The sequence below is a fragment of the Glandiceps talaboti genome, chromosome 7 (assembly GCF_964340395.1).
Source record: "Glandiceps talaboti chromosome 7, keGlaTala1.1, whole genome shotgun sequence".
Classification (NCBI taxonomy): domain Eukaryota; kingdom Metazoa; phylum Hemichordata; class Enteropneusta; family Spengelidae; genus Glandiceps; species Glandiceps talaboti.
In genome coordinates this window covers 6,483,451-6,505,559 of record NC_135555.1, presented here as the reverse complement: position 1 = coordinate 6,505,559, position 22,109 = coordinate 6,483,451, and the positions used below count along the sequence as shown (strand labels likewise).

At 35.4% G+C, this 22,109-nt stretch overlaps 2 protein-coding genes across 2 annotated transcripts; both read right to left on the bottom strand.

Annotated features, from left to right (window-relative positions):
• Positions 1 to 609: 609 nt before the first annotated feature.
• On the bottom strand, positions 610 to 9,847 carry LOC144437442 (degenerin mec-10-like). The gene is made up of 15 exons (XM_078126383.1): positions 9,815 to 9,847; positions 8,877 to 9,057; positions 8,441 to 8,551; positions 7,785 to 7,859; positions 7,291 to 7,413; positions 6,612 to 6,909; positions 5,935 to 6,044; positions 4,977 to 5,140; positions 4,083 to 4,190; positions 3,730 to 3,838; positions 2,723 to 2,795; positions 2,358 to 2,415; positions 1,771 to 1,841; positions 1,275 to 1,350; positions 610 to 771 (listed from the first exon to the last, which is right to left on the bottom strand). Exons 1-15 carry the CDS (start codon positions 9,845 to 9,847, stop codon positions 610 to 612), a joined length of 1,752 nt encoding a protein of 583 aa, XP_077982509.1.
• Positions 9,848 to 12,310: 2,463 nt separating this feature from the next.
• Positions 12,311 to 21,343, bottom strand: LOC144437441 (uncharacterized). Its single transcript, XM_078126382.1, has 11 exons — positions 21,249 to 21,343; positions 18,443 to 18,980; positions 17,640 to 17,781; positions 17,197 to 17,319; positions 16,710 to 16,832; positions 15,410 to 15,523; positions 14,990 to 15,130; positions 14,063 to 14,188; positions 13,298 to 13,417; positions 12,809 to 12,922; positions 12,311 to 12,507 (listed from the first exon to the last, which is right to left on the bottom strand). Exons 1-11 carry the CDS (start codon positions 21,335 to 21,337, stop codon positions 12,311 to 12,313), a joined length of 1,827 nt encoding a protein of 608 aa, XP_077982508.1. The 5' UTR covers positions 21,338 to 21,343.
• Between the last annotated feature and the right edge of the window lie 766 nt (positions 21,344 to 22,109).

Below are 22,109 nucleotides of genomic sequence, written 5' to 3'. Positions count from 1 at the left end.
ATTAAATGATCACAATGAAAGCTATCACAATTCCTTTTCCAATTCGCATAAAGTGATTAGGGATGTTTCGAAACTATCTTTTGTGTTTCTCATCAGTTGTAAGCTTATTGGATATCTCCCAAATTATGTACTTTCATGGGATTATAAGCATCATAACGTGATGCTAAAATATATATCGAGTGCTTACTCTGTCCAATTCTGTCGTTTTTCTCCTAAGATGATGGTACGTACGTACGTGTGTGTGTGTGTGTGTGTGTGTGTGTGTGTGTGTGTGTGTGTGTGTGTTTACAAGTTAATCAAATGTCCGTCCCCACCAAATATTCTTGAAAATCTATGAATGGGGAAGAGTGAGCGTTATTGTACACTACATGCTTGCATGGTAGTGATATATCATATCGGACACATCATCCTGAGTAATAACTGTAAACTGCAACACGTGACCTTCACTTTGGATATCAATAGACAAATCACGTGTCACAAAAATGAATGTAAATTTTAACATCAGTCGGAGAACTGTTTAATATAACGAGGTTAGTTTTCATCGTTTGTCCTTTTAGCAGTTATTCATATACCAAACACAAATTCAAGTTACCGGGTCTTCTTTATCGTCTACCTTTCTTGCCTTTTTTTTTTAATTCGGCGTGCCTGGATTCTTGAGATGAAAAATCCTATGACGTCAGTCATGAATTCGAAGAACTCAAAGACTGTGATGATTGAGAGTCCGATGTAAAGACCAAGTGTTCCACCGATGTCACTGAACAACTGCTCAATCTGTAATTAAAACATAGCACTCTGAAACCTTGGAAACTGAAATGAGGGCGCACTTCATACAAGCTTCTAGTACTATGATATACGAAGTGGAAAGGACATATAACTTTTCCTTCAATAGCTTACTGTATCTGTACTTTCTTTACGTTTCTATGGTTGTTACTAGGACGGTAATCAAGCTATAAACAATCTAGGTAAAGTAAAACTTGTGTTACTAAATACGGTGGATAACGATGTATTGTTACGTGAAAGTATAATCACCCCTTCAATCAAGATAAACACGGCATGAGGTTGAATGTGAGGACCACTTCATGAAAACTTGCTATCAGAGACGCCACCCTACTGTGGGTGTACTTTCATTTGTAGCTTACACACCTTGACATCAACAAGTTGCAATCTTACTTTGCACGTAGACTGACTACAGTTTGTGTGTATAGATTGATTTCCATGATAGTAGTATCTGCGCAAACATAATTTCCTCCAACGATTATGGTTATAATACTCACTGGATAGGCTGGTTGCTCGCTAATTGTCTGAGAGTTTAATTCTTCAAAATAAACCTCTAGCCTCGCCAAATTCAATCTGTTGGCAAAAAACAGTCAGAGAGTACTCTGAAGCATAGCTTGAAAATATGACGAATTTACGACTGTCAACATTCACATCCAAAATTTAAATTCAAAGTAATATCACGCTTATATATACAGGTTAATAATTCAGCCAATTACCACTAATGTTAGCAATACCCAGTATCCATGCCCACCTACTGATGCTGAGAGAGAGAATCGGGACAAGTATGCCTTTACGTATACTATGACCAAAACTTTTCAAGGAGAATATCACTCCAATATAGAACGTGTGATTCATAACCCAACTGAGACAAGGGTACCGCACTAACATGCCTCTACAATCTCGGTGGATTATACCGCCATCAATGTTGAATAAGAGAAATGCACACGTATTTCAAATTTTTGAATATTTCATATCAGTATAGTATGGACTTACCTAACACTGTCAAGGTCATTGAGGTTTCGTGTTTTACTGTTTGTGGCCTGTATTGACCTAAGTAAATGTCTCTGAAAGTACAAATCACGATGTTAATTTCAACACTTACAGCATTTCTCGAATCCCCTTTCATTCAAGTTCAACTGCTCGTGTCAGCAATTTATAAATGCTGGCGTAGCCTATTACAAACATCGATAAACAGTCCATTGCTAGAAATATACACCAGTAACGTGGTTTATGATCAGATACAAAGAAACGTTCTTGTAGGTGACTATATCTATCTATGATGATCATAATCACCACTCTAGATCTTCAGCTAACCGAGTCTTTTGTGACCAAATATTCTCTCGAACAATAATAAAATCTACAGTTTGACTATGGAGCCAACCACGTAATCACATAACATGCAGACACACCAACTTCAGTTTGTTTTTGAGAAACCTATTCTAAGTTATGTCGCCTGCAAAACATAACTTCAAGATAGCTGGATAGTTTTCACACATCGTTTCTAATATACTCAGTTTGAGTTTGAGTTTGTATAAAGTAACTTTATGTAATGAAATGTGGTAAATAAATTGTCTACTTACCAGGTACACATGTGATGGCCAAACTGATTGAGATGAACTGATATCGTAATATTTATCCCTGAAAAAGACAATAGAAGGAGGATGCGAGTATATATATATATATATCTGTGTGTGTGTGTGTGTGTATGTATGTGTGTGTATGTGTGTATGTATGTATGTGTGTGTATGTGTGTGTGTGTGTGTGTGTGTGTGTGTGTGCTCTGTAGATATATATTGAATTATAGGCCAGTCGTTTCAATATTGGGTTCTAAGAGTTCCGAGTATACCGTGTGCTTTAGTTAGTGTGATGTCATTCTGAATATGAAATACTGTGAATGGAGTCAGAAAATATTTCAATCATAGGCATTTGAGATAAAGATACTAACCAGCAAATCTGTGGACAATTACATTTCAAAGCATTCTTCTGGAACATAAAATTCATTAACTGTATACACATATCTAGAGGAGAAGAAAAAGAACACAAACACGGTCCATGGATATATATACACACAAATATATATATATATATATATATATATATATATATATATATATATATATATATATATATATATATATATATATATATATATATATATATTGAGAGAAAGTAGACGATAAACGACTTGCCAGATTTTTGACATCATATTTTTCATCGACAGATATTCTAACTTGCCTCTATTCGGGATTGAATTTTCGCTATCTATTAATTTGTCTGGGTGGTACTTCAAAGACTAGAGCCCTCTTTGTACTATTCAAATTCCGGCACGACGTTGTTGGACTGAGAGTAGTCTTGATAAACTATTATTATAGAACATATAAGTACCTCCGTTTATATCCTCGATGGAGGGTTACAGAAATAACACAACGATAACAGCTAAACACGAGTGTTGAACAGAACCTCTCCTCTGTCCGTATTTCTAAACGCCCACTTTACTGAATAAGGTAGATTCTAAACATAAATCGATACATGCTCCTATACCTTCATCCTAGATAGAGATTTCGACTAACATGTAACGAATTTTAGAAGGTAGAATAACAGATTGGCACAATATTCACATAAATCCTTACAATATACAAGATGGTCTAAATATACAAATAGTCTACAATTCAGTTAATCAATAATTTAGAGATAAACAATATAAATTAAAATGGTTTACCGATTTCAAATAATCCTTCATAAATAAATAAATAAATAAATAAATAAATAAATAAATAAATAAATAAATAAAAGTGTTGTTATAAGTGTTGTAGTTATATCTACGACCTTTGTTGTGAGTGGAGAAAGATTTACATAAACTCTGACCACCAATTGGAGGCCCGAGACATAACTCGATAAACCATGCTGTAATTTGTGAAGAATAACGTTGTGAATAATTGTTTTGTTATTTACCTTGTGTTTTATTTAGTATATTACATGGTGGTATATCTCCAACACGTAAGATTTGTTCACACCCACATTTCGACACAATGGCACTTTCAAGACATTCACTTTCACAAGCCTATAACAGAAAAAAAAATTTTAAATGCATTTTATATCGAAAGCTAAAATTTTATCAAAATCACCAATACAGTTATTGTCCTTAAATGTACACTGTCAGAGAATTTCCTTAACAGATCGAGAGAGTAAAACGTGTTATTAAATTATTAAGTGTTATGTTAGTGAGTACTGTGTGGGCCACTTGAAATTGTGCGACTGAAAACAGTTTTGTTTGCTCAGTATAATTATGTAGTAAGGGCACTTACGTCCACTTTGTATCTATAATCTTTACTAAACCGTGTTTCTTCTCCTTGTTTGCTATTTTTGTCACCGAAACATGTCCCATATGGCTCTGAAAGCCTGGATATTACAAACTGTAAACGAAGGAGATGCAAAGATGACAGTCAAATTTAAAGCCGTGACCACTAGATGGCGGTTTGGTCAACCGATGCATGCGCTTTGAGCGAGGCTCTCTTGTGAATGGAACAGTGCAAACAGCAAAGCAAGGGTGAATTTCGTTATTACTTCATTTTTCAATAACCAGTGCGTAATAAATGTACAAATTATATGATCTACTCAAGATGAATTCAACGCACATCAAACGTTATTATGATGTTGCTAGCAAGACTGGAAGTATTTCAGGAAAATATGACGACCTCTATTTGTGATACGTTACAATGCTATGCTATGCTATTTAATAACGTAGCAGTTATTGTAATCGCTACGTGTGGAATGTTGAATGTCAATGTCAATGAGAACCAAAACAAATGTCAATCTTCAATATATCTGTAACAATGTACTCAAGTCGTGTGTTGGACTTCATTTTCACAAAATGATGATAACCTGCTGCACGAAAACTAAATGGACACGGGATGATGAATGTTGAATTTCAATATTCAATCATAGACAGTAAGTGGAGAGAAACAATGTTGAACAATGAAGGCCAGGCTATACTTAGCAACCATCGAGAAGACAGACTCCCTTTTAATAGTTCACAAGAAAATAGCTCATATAATTTTACAGCAGGATTTCAAAAGAACATATTTCACTTCTGATACGTCATCATGCAATAGCCAATACTTTTCAACCTCGGTCAATAAACCCAGTTCCGTTTCTAAAATCTCAGAAATTAGGTACGAAAAAAATGTATGTTTTTGTACCTCACGTAAACCAAGTGACGTCACAGTACCAGACTTGATAGTAAACCCCTCACTCTTCGGAAAAACAGGGACATCGTGAGGGAAAATTGTAACACGTGCACCAACGTCCCGTCCATACAAACTAATGTATTCAGACTGATCCATGTATAATGTTAATTTGAGCCCTATGAAGGGAATATTGAATTGAAAATTAAACAGATATAAGTTAGGCCTAAAAAATTGTTTGGTTCCGGTTGTGTTACCCGACCCCGTCTCATTTTTCACTGCCGAGCCTAAAATTTTTTTTTTACGAATTTGAGAAAAAAAAGGAGATAAAATCGCGAAAATTGTGAAGTCTCGCATGTCTATCAATAGCTAACAGGAAAGGGGAATGGAAATAGTTGTCTTGCAACTAATCTAGTCTAACCCCTATAAATGCATTTGATAATTGACAATAAATATTATCTGGGCATATCAAATATATGATAAATCTGGAATCCTCAAAACTGACACACAACAAGAAAAATAAATAAGTAAATACGTCCATTCGAAACTACAAAATTAACCGACCGTAGATATTTTTTAAACTCTCGTTTGAACTCTGACCTGCAGCAGTGGATGTTCCTGATATTCATTGGTATTTTATTCAATATTTTCGCACATGGGTACTTTATGGTAAATTGACCCGACCTGTGTTTGGCTCTTGGAATACGTAAATCATTCTTGTACTTTGCCTTGTTGAAATGACTTATTTCAGTAAAATAATTGTGATGTGAAAGATCTTTGGAAGCCTATTGTGTAATACGTTATGGGCAAAGATCGCTAAATGTAGGTTATGTTGCTGATAAATATTCAAAATATATTGTCCAAAGGGACAGGGAACTGCTTCCATATGGCAAAGTGTTGAGAGATATTAATACTTTATTTTCAAGGGGAATTGGTGTCCTGGGAGCGTTCTAACTGAATGATAAAAACTTACCAAAAGTATTTCCTGTTCTAGTACTTTGCAAAACTGGCATTCCACTTCTCCCATGATTAAATTTAAAACAATTGCCATATCTTTCATCTTGAAAAGTGTAGAAGTCCTCACTGCAATAACGAGAGGTAAAAAGCTTATCATCCAACAATACGCGCAGGAAATTTCACAGAATTGGCTTGAATAGCTGTTTCTTCAAGAAAAAAAAATTAAAATAAAATGTCTTCTAAAAAGTCGACAAATACCCTTGTTTTCGGCCACGTACTTTGGAAATGGGATAATGTCTACAATAAGGTTTAAATAACGGTGTGTGTTTACTAGCAATGCTATTATCATCCCAACCATTAGTCATACCAGATAAAGTTGAATATCCTCGAAACATTCAGTCAGACAACGGCAAACAATACAGTTTCTTAGTTTTAATTTGTTTCCATTTATTTGCATAAAACATCCTTTTTATAGTATCTTTTGTATTGAGGTCAACATATCAGAAATAGCTTACTAAATGGATTTCTAATGGTAGACATTGTATAATTTCACTGATGAAGATAGAGGGTACTATGGAGCATAAATAAACAACATTCAATGGGTATAGATGATGGATAGAGATGCTGATTAGTTGACTCAACTATTCATTGCAGCATCAACAACTTACGATGCATACACAATTCTTTTCTAACCTGATATTACATGGCTGTCCATCAAACGTGCATTGCAGGATGAAATCTTCCAACTGGTGTCCGTATTCCAAGACTTCATCAGGAGATAGTTTCAAGACATTCTCGATATCACTAAAATCAGGAGTCGAACTGAAAGTCATGAAGCTTTCCCAGTCAGGAGGATTGTTACCTTTGACCCTTTCAAACCGGTTCTCAATGTAGTAATGACTGCGAAATTCTTCATATAGGTCTAAGTTCCCTGATATGTCTAAGAAATTAACAAACCAGCCATCTTCAAAAACATCAGTCGGAGTAAAACCTGTAATAAACATCGAATTTGATCCGTGAGTACATGTTGAGTCATGATATGCAATATGATTTATTTATCGAAATGACTGATCTAATTCCAAACAACAAAATGTACATAAATCTCAGTAAAAATAGAGGTATTTAATTAAAGTAAGTACAGGAACAGGAAGTTGATAAGTAGACACTAACTTCTGTTATTAGGCATTTTTGGTATCAGATCATTTCTTATCCTATTTTAATTCTGGACAATGTTTTCGCCAACCATTCTTTCTCAAGGATAACAACGGGTATAGTTTTCCACTACTGGTTACACAAATGCGCTTTTAAGGTATCGCCATACTGTGTGTAAACATGTCACTATTGTAATGTTGGTTTTAAAAAAATGACATACCATTATGAATACAATGTGGGCCTTCATCCGAGCCGTCAGGACAATCTACCTGCGTATCGCATATATCATATATATGAATACAATCACTATTATTACACTGGAAATGGTCCTGTGCACATACAGCTGAAATCATAAAACAAGTAACAGATTAGTTTGACAGTTGTCATAAATCTGAGGAATAAAACATTCACTTTATACATCAGCGCTTTGTGACATCATGCGATGAACCTATCATATATAAAGATACTAGCCGTGGCATTACAAAGTCCTTGAGATACCCTTACACATTATGTAGTGGTACTTGTTGCTTACAATATAACGCGTACGGGTACTAGGTTATACCCCCCCCCCCCCATTATTTCTCATGCACAGATGTGGCTTGACATTTGGTTTATACAGATATTTGCATGGACAAAAAATACACAATGCCAAAGTTGCACAGCTGAGATAACAATGAGAGTGTGTGTAAGTGGAAATTTATCAGTATAACCTACCTCCTGATGTCGATGATGATGATGCATCTGTGGTGATCGTATCATCAGTGTTTACATCATACATCGTAGTAGTTTCTGTTGTACACAGTCAACAGGAAATTAAAACACGTATTGATAAGATCTATGTCTTACGACTTTGTAATACATAACATGTTATCACTGGGTCGTCTATATGTTATACAATCACACTGTCACATTATCAACAGTTTGGTTAAATTGATAGTGTTTCACTTAACATTAACTAACATTACTTCGTATTGTTCATACGTTGAGAAATCTTTTCAAGGTTATTGTTGTTGAATGCATGCTTAACTTTGCAATTTTAAAGGGGAAAGCGATAGGTCACCTACAGACACAAGAACACAATGTAACTTTTATTGCTAGTTAGTTTTGCACATCCTGCAACATGGTTCATTGAGCGAACAGTACTGTGTACTGAAATGTTGTTACTGTATGTAACCCTGTGTAAATAATAGAATCATAAATTAAATGGGTGAATACATTTTTAGAAAAAATACAACCCAATAAATTCACGTGAATGGAAATATGTTCGTCGCAATTAACCGTTTATACTTAGTATTTCTCTAAAACATTAAAGGTGAACTGAAATTGTGTCTACAAATCTCTGTAGCCGGTTACTTCAAAGGCCAACTCACCGAAAGTACAATTGTATTCATCAGTCATATCTTCACAGTCGGGTTGTATGTCACATACTTTATAGTTTGATAGACAAAGCGAACCATTATCACACTGGTGCCCATAACAAGCTGAATTGTACAATAAGAACAAATTAATGATATTTAGTGTGACTCTAGGCTTAGCCTATAAATATAGTTCTAAACAGGTCATATAAAACCAGGGTTGTAGTCCCAATAATGTTAAATTGATTCATGTAGGTGCTTAAAAGAAAACCTTGTTTGTTTGTTTATCATATTGCGGCTCACTGAAGTACTTCGGTAGCTGAAGTTATATAGTTATATATAGTTGATCAAGATGGTTCTAATGGGAAATACATTGCAAAGTTTACTTGTTTAAAATTTCCAAATAAAATTACAGTTTAACAATCTTTCTATGTCAAAATTTACAACTTACGCAGTGTTATATTGGTACTGTTTCCAATCACTAGGTCATAGGTCAGGTTGAAACCTTTCTCGGCGTAAGAGGAATCACTAATGAAAATAACTTCTACTTCACCAGAATCTGAAGTCCATTTGAGTGGCACAACGCTTCCACAGAATGGGTATGATAGTCGATGAGTTAACTTGTCTTCAAACTACATGAAATGACAAAATGGTGTCAAATATGATCTCAAGCTAGCAGTGAGTTTAAGTTTAACTTTTCGGAAAAGAGCAGTTATATTTTATGAAGACTTTCATAAGATATGTGTACCAGTCAATAGTATTAGAACAGATTGTTGATTACCCAGATTTGATCTGAATGCCTCCCTAAGGTGAGGTGAGGTGAGGTGAGGCGAGGCGAGGCTAGGTATGGGTATGTTTATTGAGTTAATCCGATCATTCAAAGACACTGTACTTAGACTACAAAATAATAGTTTGCACTCTATTCACACATACATACACGTCACAATTGTCATATCATTATTAAAATGCAGTGTGTCAATGGAACAGCAGAAATTAAAGGCACGTAAAGTGATTGTACTTGTAACACTAGTGAATAATCTTGTTGCTCACTGTTGCCTTATCCTATAATGATATTTAGGGTGAATATTCACACACATATACAGAACCACAGGTACATATACAGACAGACAGACAGACAGACAGACATACATATACACGCACACGCAGACATGACACTGACTAGCAGATAGACAGACAGACAGACAGACAGACAGACAGACAGACAGACAGACAGACAGACAGACAGACAGACAGACACAGACATACTGACATACTGACTGACATACACACATATGCACGAATTGTCTTTCCTACAACATTCGTAACTTGTATATTATTAGTGTAGTGGACATGAAACTAAGATATCCCCTGCGTAACATACCACATTGCTTGTGTTCCTCTAAATGCCAACTGCATGGACATGTGTGGAGCATGTAATGAGTATAGGTGAAACAGTATAGTTAAATAACAGACCTGGACATAGTCAAAGGAACAGCTGGGGTCATCTTCAATAGCAATCTCATTAAAGGTAAACGTGATACCCTGTCCATATTGGTGAGACACAGAGACTGTAGTGATACAATCTAAATCGTCTGGATAGTCTTCAGGGTACAATGGAGACACTATTCTTCCTGACATCTCCGTCAGTGTCATACCACAGGTATCTGAGAAAACCATGACAATATAGTAATAGTGAACGAATTATACATAAATACATACTAAAACATACATTTAGGACTCGATCTTACGGCTGCCATTATCGATAATTTTGATGGCAATGGCATGCACATAAAACTCTTAATTGTATCGTGGTATTGACATGGGGTGGGGTGGGGTCATATTTTACAAATCCATTCTCGGGGAGGGCTATATTTTAGAAAATTGAATGGTCACAATTAATTTTGACTCGTTGTATTGTCTAACTTTTGTGCTTTTAAACCCCACCGCAGCCACTGACTTCACATACCGCGGCTGCAACATCCCACCACTGCCACCACGGCAACATAATATATATAACAGATCAGTAAAATTGATGCTGCTAATTGTGGTGTTAGGAGAGGAGTGGGTTAAAGGGGAAGAGTGTGGTAAGATATTGGGATAATGTGCTGGAGTGGGGATGTTGACCTCGGTCCCAGCAATGTCAGTAGTGTGTACCCTTCTAGTCTTTTGAAGTTCCGCCTTTCATCTCTGCCAGTTCAAACAATTAAATCCAAACACAGATGAATCAATGTATAACCTTCGCACAAATTTGGTGTGGTGGTGGTAGGAGTAGCCAACAGCATTTGGAATTATCATTGTGGTGACAGCGATCGGATCGAGTCATTACCCATTGATTCTGAGACGTGTCACCTTTAACATCTGGCAGAATTCAGCCAATTGTTGAAATATTTGCACGGGGGGGGGGGGGTCATGTGAAAGGAATATGAGGGAGGGTCACATTTTATGCAACAGATCCTGCTTAGTTTTCCCCGACCCTCAAATTGTATAAATTACTGGAGGCTGACTAAAGACACCGATACACTTCTGAGGTTCAATACTTCATCAATATATCGTATTTGCATACAAATTTATAATGTAGTCGTTTTGAGAGATGTGTATGTATGTATGTATGTATGTATGTATGTATGTATGTATGTATGTATGTATGTATGTATGTATGTATGTATGTACGTACGTACGTACGTGGGGGGGGGGTGGATGGGTGTTTGTGTAAAAGTGTAACGGTGAGTTCGCATACGTACGGCCACAGCCATTCTCGTCTGTATAGTCCTCACAATCGATGTAGACATCACATCTAGCAGGAAACCGAATGCACTTTGTACCATTATCACATTGGAAGCCAGGACAAGCTATCAAAACGGAAAGATAGAGTACGTACAAAATTTAAAAAAAAAATAGAATTTATCGAAAATTGAAGTTACAAATGCATCAGGTATTGGTGAATGAGACAGACAAGCTGTACACTATGTTTCACTGTAAGAAACCTAGAAGACTAGGGAAAAATTGAATACTTACATGGTCGATTAGTTGTGTTACTTGGAATAACACTTATGTAAGAAACATTAAAACCTGTCGCAGTTGAGCTTACATCGCTTACAAATTCAATTGCAACTACTGCTGAATCGGAAGTCCAAGCTTGGGGTAAATCTTGTCCACAATACTTCCACGACGTTCGATTCGTTTCCAGGTCTAGAAACTACAAATTGACAGGTTGGTTACAAGTTTGGTTACTGTCGATCGTCAAGATTGGTATATTGTGGTGTTAGAGATATTGCGGATACAGACAAGCACAAAGACAGACAGACAGACAGACAGACAGACAGACAGACAGACAGACAGACAGACAGACAGACAGACGGATAGATAGACAGACCGAATGACTGGAAAACAATCATTAGAAAAACAACATCACTATATTATCTGTCTTCACGAGAATTGAAAATGATTGAGAGGTCGAGTCGTAAAAAAATCTTGTCATAGAGAGAAAGAGGTTGGAGAGAGAGAGAGAGAGAGAGAGAGAGAGAGAGAGAGAGAGAGAGAGAGAGAGAGAGAGAGAGAGAGAGAGAGAGAGAGAGAAAGGCGGACAGACAGACAGACAGAGACAGAGACAGAGACAGCGACAGACAGACAGACAAACTGTCAGACAGACAGACAGACAGACGGACGGACGGACGGACGGACGGACAGACAGACAGACAGACAGACAGACAGACAGACAGACAGACAGACAGACAGACAGACAGACAGACAGACAGACAGACAGACAGACAGACAGACAGACAGACAGACAGACAGACAGACAGACAGACAGACAGACAAACAGACAGATGTCAATGTTTGTAAATACGATGCACCTGAAAAAAATATATTCATTTCATATATGTACTATACCTGGACGTAATCATAGTCACAAGTCGGATGAAACTCGACATTTAGTGTAAGAAACTCCAACTGTACTGCTCCCAATCCACCATCCTTTGTATCTATGATAATCGTACACATCATGTTGTTCTGGTAGTTATTCGGATACCGGCTATGAGATACCACATCTCCCGATGTACCGTTAACACTTTGGTTACAGTCTGCAGTTTGGTGTAAAGATTACGGATTAGAATACCTCAACACTAAGATTATCTAAAATTGTCAGCGTCCAGCATCACAAAAAACGTCCAATCTCGAATCATATTATTCAACATCTTCTCATTGCGATATTCTTTAGTAATTTGATAGTAGGTTAATTATAACTATATAAGATATGGTTATGTACTGTCTTAAATGTTAAAGATTACTAGTCAGGAGACAGCATTCATGTCAGAGATGTCCTTTGCCAAAACCAAAATGAATTTGAAAGGTCGGTCTGTGCTTGACAGATTCATTATTTACCGATGTCACATAGCTCATCAGATTCGTCATCTTCGTCTTCACAATCAAAGTAATCATCGCAGACCCAATTATCATCTATACACTTCCCACTTTCACATCGAAAACCATCACACGCTGGAATGATAAAAGTAAAGGATCATATGGTAAGTACAAGACTTAAAAATAAAACATATTTAAATGTATACATTGACGTGTCTGACTGACTGACTGACTGACTAACTGACTGACTGACTGACTGACTATGATTGTCTAACTGACTGACTATTGGTTTAAGGAATGCTTTTGTCATGTATTGTGCTCGCATATATCAGGGATACAGATATTGATAAGTGAATGATAGAACAGTATAAATTGTAATTAAAAGACAATGATGATGATGATGATGATGATGATGATGATGATGATGATGATGATGATGATGATCAACCAGGATCACAAATCAGTGTAACAATTATACGACAAAGACTGAACAAATCTTGGTAAACTTACGACAGCCTTCTTCATCTGTTTTATCAAAACAGTCTACATAACCATCACATCTTGAACTAGATGGCTTGCAACTATAAATATCACACAGGAATTCTTCTGGCTGACACTCCTCGATTTCATCTACTCATGATAAAGAGAAGAGAAGCCATAGAACACACTAAGGATAAGTATGTGAGGTAATAATAAATCGATACCCGTTCACTGAAATGTCAACACCCATTTAATTCATCTGCCAGGTTTCATATTTAGAGACCGTATCAGTACCCACACAATCATTCTAAATATGGTCAGCAGAGAGGCACAATGCTATGATTTACGAAACACTCATGGAAAGGGCAATACATAAACCTTTGTGGAATGTTTGGTACCATATTAGGAATAAAAATACATATTTTGAACCTCATACAATCAAATAAAACTGGTGTTATCTGGATGTTATATGCTAAAGGTCGAATGCATGATAAACAATATGCATGATGCATAACTTAATGATAATATGCTGGTACTAAGAGACCTTGTAACAGATGTGTGTACTACAATACATCTTCGTGTCATACCCAGTCTAATCAACATCGCCACCATTTGCAACACCAGTTTGATTTAATAGTCCTGTTTACTTGTGATTAAACTGTTTACTTGTTTTTACCCTGTTTTAAAAAATTCTTCCTGTACAATAGATTCAAAGTACAAAAGTAAGTACCCATTTCTTATCCTTGTTGCCAAAATAATGAACAAACAAAAGTAATAATCTCAGACATCGCTTACTTTCCAGAGAACATAGACCAGGATATTCATCAGAACCATCTGGACAATCCAATCCGCCATCACACTTCCAATACAGTGTTATACAATGGCCACTGTTGCATCGAAATTCATCAGGCAAGCAAAACTCTATTCAAAAAATTTAGAAAATCACAAATCTCTTGTTATTAAAGATAATATTCATTTACACAGGGAAATTACTACAAAATTGTTATCGTTAATGTTTATGAATATTATACACACATTATCACGTGTCTAGTAAAACATCTCATAGTGATATTGAGGACACTGTAAATACGCTGGCATGTGTATACTATTAATAAACACTGTTCATTTACATTAATATGTAATATGTGAACAAAATTATCGTATATACAATATCCAACAAAGATTAGGTATATGATATGAATGTCTTATATATATATATATATATATATATATATATATATATATATATATATATATATATATATATATATATATATATATATATATATATATATATAATATTTATATACATATATATTTAAAACAGCAGTGCCGACCCTGAACTCGACAATGTGCGCAGGGGCATAACTTCTGCCGGTATTAGTGTATCAACGAAGTACATTCTGTGTAGGAGGATGCTCAATCTATAGAGATATTCTGTTCATATAGTTACGTTATACAGGGGATGTGGGTTTGTGTTGATCAACCGTAAGATTTGACATCGGTATCTCCGTCGGAAAACACAAAATTAACATACGATCAGCAGATCCACGTTTTACCCATGGTATAAAGGGTCAGTGTATGCCATCAGACAAATAAACATATTCTGAGTGTGTTAGAAAAGGAATTTTGTTTGAACGTAAATGCTTGAAGCAAAACACGTGGTGAAACAATTCAGAATTCTAAAATGAACTCAGTTTTATTGTAGTTTTAAATCCTAACCTGCAGGGGGTACCATAGTAGCGGATTGACAGTCGTTCTCATCTGTTCTATCTTCACAATCGAATGAACCATCACATGTCAGATCATCAGCTATACACACCGAACCACGATCGCATAGAAATCCACCATAACAATCAGCATCTATAAAGGTGGTTCATACAGACTTTGTTGACACAAAAATGATACGAGTACATGGAATCAATGAGGTTCGAATGTTTTACTATTCTAAATTCCAAAGACGATTCCCAGCGATTTATACGTAAAATATCATAAAATAGATGTAATGTAATTGTTCTTGTACTGTAATACTTAATAGGAAGAAAGAGCTGATTACAATCATTTATTTTATTTCAAGACAAATAAATCGGGCTAAAAAATTGTTATTTAGACCGATGTAGAAAGAACGTAAGAATTACTTACCAGGACAATTGTCCTCATCCGAACCATCTAAACAGTTCAAACGTCCATCACATCGAACAGTCTTGGATAAACAACCACCCTTTACCTTACACTTGTATTCAGTGGCTTTGCAATCTGCAATGTAGTGTTAACAATTTACTAATACGATCAAATCATTACTGAGAACAGAGGATATATAAAATAACTAACGTACAAGAAATGACAGAATCTTTCTGTTCATTAAAAGCAAAGAAAGACCACTACACTGACAATTTAAAAATATGTATCAACTACGCCAATTCAAATTCGCTAGCGTTGAAAATTGTAACCGAAGTTGGTCATTTCTGTTCATTTACAGGCAGTCATTTTGTTTTTGACAGCTAATTAAATTAGCTGTAAGAGAGGCATAGTTTTACTCTGTGCGCACATTACATTTAGTTTTATAGCAAAGATTGGGAAAAGATGGTTATTTGTTTCTTTGCTAAAGTTTAGAAAATATTTCGAGCAAAATCGACCGAAATTGTTTTGTGTAGTTAGTTTTGTTCTTGCCCTATCCTTTTCGATGTTAGTTTCTTTAAGTATGCCTGTTATTTGTGATGCTTAAAACCTGTAAACAATAGAGTCCATTTGTTGTTGTTCTTTTTGTGGTCCACTTGTTGCAAAAGTATCTTAAAACCAAACAAACAAACAAGCAAGCAAGTTAGTACACAAACACATATGTATGCATAACAAAACAAACTTCATGTTTCGAGTTTGGCATTCTTTAGCGCACGCGTGCATATCATTGGCCTTTTGATTCAGCGAAATTTAGATTTTAAGGAATCAAGTTATGATATTTCTAACTGCACATGACATGATATGGCATGGCAGGTCTTTCACCTTTAATAAATCTCACAACACACTGAGAAGTGCCTGTGAAAACTACTCAACTGTGAAATGATCCAGGCAGAAAGCTGAACGAACTGTGATTGGTGAGATTACTCTAATCACAAATACAGTGTCGATTTAAGTTTTTATTGTGATACGTTATCTATTGTAAGCACTTCAACAGCTTGTTCCACTGAATTGAGATTACTGTCAACTCAAAATATTCTATTCCAAAAGTTATGATTCATTGTTGGTGATATCTAAAATCAAAACAACTAAAACTGGGTTACATAATATATCCCTCGAAGAAAAGAACAGACTTTCTGGTGGCTGTGAAATTCATAGACTGTGTCACTACAAAATGGCATCAATATTTTGTGATAGCTATGTACCCATTCCGTTTACGACAACGATGTATAGAGGGCCTGCGGATAGTAAGGCTGATACTACATACCACAGTCATTCTCGTCCTCGCCTTCATAACACTCAACGTTTCTATCACAAACAGACACTTTAGGAATACAAGGTCCCCTCTCACTGCCACTGGCACAACGGAATTGGTTTTCACCGCATTCACCTGTTCAAATTGACAATAATCATATTTTATGATGCCATTATGTATGTCATGGGATGTTGACAATGTGATATATATATATATATATATATATATATATATATATATATATATATATATATATATATATATATATATATATATATACATATATTTAATCAGGATTACTTAATAAGTCTTCTGTCCATGTGCGCCTACACATACCAGTGATGACATCATAATCTAGTCTGTTCATATGAAATATTACTAAGATAAACTGCATGCAGGAATAATTGTTATTTAATAATACGAGAAGTAGCCTATACAGTACCAATTTCACTTTAACAACTGACTGACACAAAGATAACAAGAGGACGTTATTACTCACCATATACACACCCTAGTTCGTCACTGTTGTCCCCAACACAGTGTCTGACCCCGTCACATACCAAAAATTGCTTAATACAGTACAAACCGTTGGCACAAGCAAAATCACCCGATATACACGGACCTGAATTTATAAAGATAAAAGACGTTGGTTATACAAAGACAAATGATAAGGTCTCACATCACAGGTTCTGAAAAACAACATTTGTTGGAAACCATAATAACTTTTGAGGTAAGTTTCTTTACCCCTTCCGAATCTGTATCTTAGAATTGTACAAATATGTAGTACATTCTCTTACAAAGGGTTAAACGTGTGAACTTACAGTACTTATTGACATTATATGTCAATGAAAAATAATATTATCCCCAAACAGCTTGCAATGTATTGATCTGGCCAGTCTGATTAAAATAATGGAAATCCATGCTATTACATATAATACTTACTATAATATGGCAATATGATACCGTCATCGACAACAAGCATGCCTTTATGTGGAGAAGCAGCTATGGCCGAACGTCGTAATTTATTCGTATTGCAAACTGTAACACCCGGAAAATCCAATGAGGGTTTTGTTTTCACATTTATCTTTAAAGGTAGTAAAAAGTATGATAATGTAAATTGGGATCATTACAGATGTAATAAAAATTATTAATTTCATATAAATCTTTGACTTTGTCATCATCATCCTCCTCCTCCTCCTCCTCCTCCTCCTCCTCCTCCTCCTCATCATCATCATCATCATCATCATCATCATCATCATCATCATCATCATCACCATCATGTCAAAACAACGGATTCTTTCCAGTACACAGAAAGGCTGCTAAGATTTTATCTTTCCAATTTTTTCAACAAGAGGGTATGACATTTTTAAAGAACGTAGTGTAATAAACTAAAGACACAAAGAAAGGGAGATGTCTCGTTGCATATGTTATAATCAAATGAAAATTCTTGCTCATTGTCAAACATTTGAATACCAAATTTTCGCTGACGCCTTGTCAACATCACTCCCCTGTCGATGCTTACGAGATGTAAGCAAAACGTTTGAATTCACGTCAAAAGAAATCATTTTTTTACTCTGTGAGGAGAAATTTTCATTAGATGCTATGACCCAAGAGTCCATGAACGTTCATTCTCGTGTGTTTTAATCTCTGACTTTTGTATCATATAATTCTGTTACATATCATTACCACAATGATTATTTTACCCATCCCTTTCTTCCCCGTTTCTATTTTTTCTTTATACATACCTTGTTTGTTACTTCAAATTTTGAATAATTAGTGACCAGAAAGGATGCCTGTACAAGAAATGCCATTAATGCACATATAAATATGAAGGTCCATATTAGGCGTCCAAACATACTTCTTGCTGTCACTACACGTGGAATTCCATGGGCTGTCGTTTTCTCCATAAATTCCTTGCCAATGGCAAAAAGTCCGGTATAGAGAGCCCCCAATGAATGTTGATTTTCACGTGAGGTTTTAAGGTGCACGTTAATCATGTTCTCATGTAGTTGAACAGTACTGCCTGTACGAGTTTCAAAAGCGAATTGACTGTCCATTGTTGAACCTCTACTACCATTTGCCGTTTGATTCAATGAGTCTGTACTACCACTAGATGTTGTATTGACCACTTCTTTCATACTGCGAGGTGTTGTGTTACTATTGTCATGACTTCCTGGTGCTGAGTATGGCGTCATAACATTTGTAGATTCTTCTAAGCCTTGATTGTCAGATGTTGTGAATATTTCTCTCTGGTAGACATCAAAATTGGTTATGACGTCACCACTACTTCAATAAAAAGTTCCAAGTTTTATAGGAATCATCTTTTCAAGAAATATGACGTACGTACGTACATACATACATACATACATACATACATACATACATACATACATACATACATACATACATACATACTGCATGCATGCGTGCAGGCTGACAGACAGACAGACAGACAGACAGACAGACAGACAGACAGACAAAGACGAAAGACAAATCCCCAACTGTAGTGTTTTGAATGTTAATGGTCACAGTGGGCAAGTGTGCAAATTGAAACGATAGTCGTAATCACCCTTGCATGTATTATTGTAGATTGACTAAAAATAGAAAATAAGGCACACATACCTAAAGAAATTGACAATTTAAAAAGAAATTTTACTGTTGGATATGCCAATAATAATTAATTGATAGCATTTATATGCATAATTACCGTAAGGTAATTCATTATCAATTTTATAATCAATGAAAAATGATTTGAGAAAATGGCAAAATACACAGACACTATTAGTTGTGTATGATTCGACATACCCTCATATCATTCAGGAAAATTGCCATTACTCTAATTTAATGTTGCTATGGAAACTAGATACCAAAATGTTGTGCTTACACAATGCGAGGAGGAGAAATCACTAAAGGTGTTGCCACTTCAAAATTAGTTATCAAACTGTTATGGAAACTTTACTTGGATTAAAGAATCCTAGCTCTTTGCCAAAATGTGTCAAATTCGCACATAAATAATTTCTATCCTTGAGATTTTATAAGTGACGGATACACAAATATCATCAGCAATGTCTTGTTTGGTTTCCATGGTAACCACAATTAGTAAGGATATTGTATTTACCTGAAACCTATTCACTATATAATCTTATCTAAATACCATATTTCCATGGGTTTCCCCAAAAGGCTGAGTGAAAATTTCTAGATAGCATAGTTAGGAAAACTGTTAGTACTGCATTGCTATGTTGACACTGAAGTCACATATCTGCTATGTTTTAATGGACAAGATATATAAAGACATGAAAAGAGCATGTTACCATGGTTACGGGAATCAAGTTACTATATTATATTTATAGTGTGCATAATATATTAATGTTACGAGTTATCCGAATGAACATTAACGTTCATATATATTGTTACGACTTTACATGAAGCAGTACTTTTTCAAAATACATAAGCAATGTATTGTATAGTGTTATAACATCTTGATTCTTTGGCACATAACAAACATTACCTTGAAGGCAATATATCAGATAGACACAAATAAAACGAATATTATATCGAGGGCAACTCAGTTCAGAGGTACCAGTAAAGAAGGGCTGAATACCAATTATAGCATAAACACATTTATACCATTGTAAACCGAATTCTTTTGATATTTGAATGCCCTTGTAATACATTGATACTATAAATAGGAATTTCCATGGTCTAATTTAACGCTCCTTTTAATTTTAACAAATTATTCGACATTAATATATATGATACATTGATGTATCACACGCAATGACATATATATCATACGAACTAACATTATATTATTTTTGTTCTGACCTTGGTGTCACACGGATGGTGACCAGGTAAAACAAAGGATGGTGATGTGCATTTGATGAGACTGTTTTATGTCATTCTTGTCATTCTATTTATAACAATACTATCATACGGAATGTTAAATGAGTTAAGGATGTGTCTACGAGGTAAACACAAACACAGATACAGATACAGATACAGATACAGATACAGATACAGATACAGATAGACACATATACATATACCACAGCTTTCCTTTACATCTATTATTGCTGTTCTCAAATTCGCTGACGTAGAACACCTTTTCAAGATGATCAATGAACATTGCTTTTATATATATATATATATATATACATATATATATATATATATATATATATATATATATATATATATATATATATATATATATATAACATATACATATATAAACATATACACACACTTGTCACATCGACACGTTGCTGAAAACATTTTTCTGTTGGGATTGAAAGTAAGGCTGACTTGGAACTTTTCAACCCATTCATCGAAAACCCAACATATTACTCGCTATTTTTTTAAGTTTAAGAGTAGAGCTCACCCAACACGTTTGCCTCGATTAAATTATTTCTGCCTATAAAGCGATACATCTCCAATAACGTAAGTGGTGCAACACTGTGAAGGATGTTACACTATGAAAGGCAGAGGGAAGGAATATTCGACTTTCATTTTTAAAAAAATCTTTTTAAAAGAACGTCAAAATACTCTTACATTTTTTGCCGATCTTCCACTTCCTTAAGATATTTGCCGAAAAGCCAACTTGCTCTGAAGGGAGCCGTGGTGTGTATTTTCCTGTCCATGATTAGTGATGACATGACTTTTGACGTGAACAGTCAGGGAGTGTACGAAAACTTTGTACCAGGGAGGCTGGATGTGTATAGAAAGAAAATACCACACAAAGGCGTAAAGCTATTTTCTTTGTCTAAAATCCATCGCCAATCGTCCCCTACGCTCAGCTGCCCTTCATTCTTTAGAGAGTTCGTTTTCCACACTACACTACACTACACCCTACACTACAACTCCACAACTACAACGTTACCCCTTAATGTATTTATATGATAGTCCAAAGTACGCAACCTGCAACATTCTTTGTCTATTAAGTATGGTGGATGGGAGTATTGGTTGCTGTATTTAAGGCTGTAAATTTTACCACACAGCTGAGGTTGCAATCTGACATATGAAATGACAGCTGTCGACCTGATACCCCACGTGTTATTGTATTAAATATGACGTTAAATCACTGGACTATTTAGTGTTACTATTGCTATTAAGACGATTATATTTAACATGTTTATTCTGAATGAAATTACTCGACCTTATCATTTCTTTTTAAAACCATACCCTCTACAAACGTAGAGAGAGAAAAACCTTATGAACTAACGTTTGAAAGGTGGTAGCCCCAGGGATACATAATGACAAATACCTATATGATGGCAACACTGAAAACAATTTCATGAAATACTGCTATATATGTATGATCATAATATTATTTGGTATTTTCCTTCTTTCTCCTCCTCTTCCTCCTCCTCCTCCTCCTCCTCCTCTTCCTCCTCCTCCTCATCATCAGCATCA

Bases quoted from the DNA above. Each gene is read 5' to 3' on its own strand.
- LOC144437442 (XM_078126383.1), bottom strand. From the start codon at position 9,847: ATGTCCATGCAGTTGGCATTTAGAGGAACACAA. The intron at 3,839-4,082 runs GTAAGTGCCCTT...TTTCTGTTATAG, and splicing joins ATTATAGATACAAAGTGGAC to GCTTGTGAAAGTGAATGTCT. The intron at 2,416-2,722 runs GTTAGTATCTTT...TGTCTTTTTCAG, and splicing joins AATTGTCCACAGATTTGCTG to GGATAAATATTACGATATCA.
- LOC144437441 (XM_078126382.1), bottom strand. From the start codon at position 21,337: ATGGACAGGAAAATACACACCACGGCTCCCTTCAGAGCAAGTTGGCTT. The intron at 18,981-21,248 runs GTAAGAGTATTT...TTATTGAAGTAG, and splicing joins GTGGAAGATCGGCAAAAAAT to TGGTGACGTCATAACCAATT. The intron at 15,524-16,709 runs GTATGTAGTATC...ACTACATTGCAG, and splicing joins CGAGGACGAGAATGACTGTG to ATTGCAAAGCCACTGAATAC.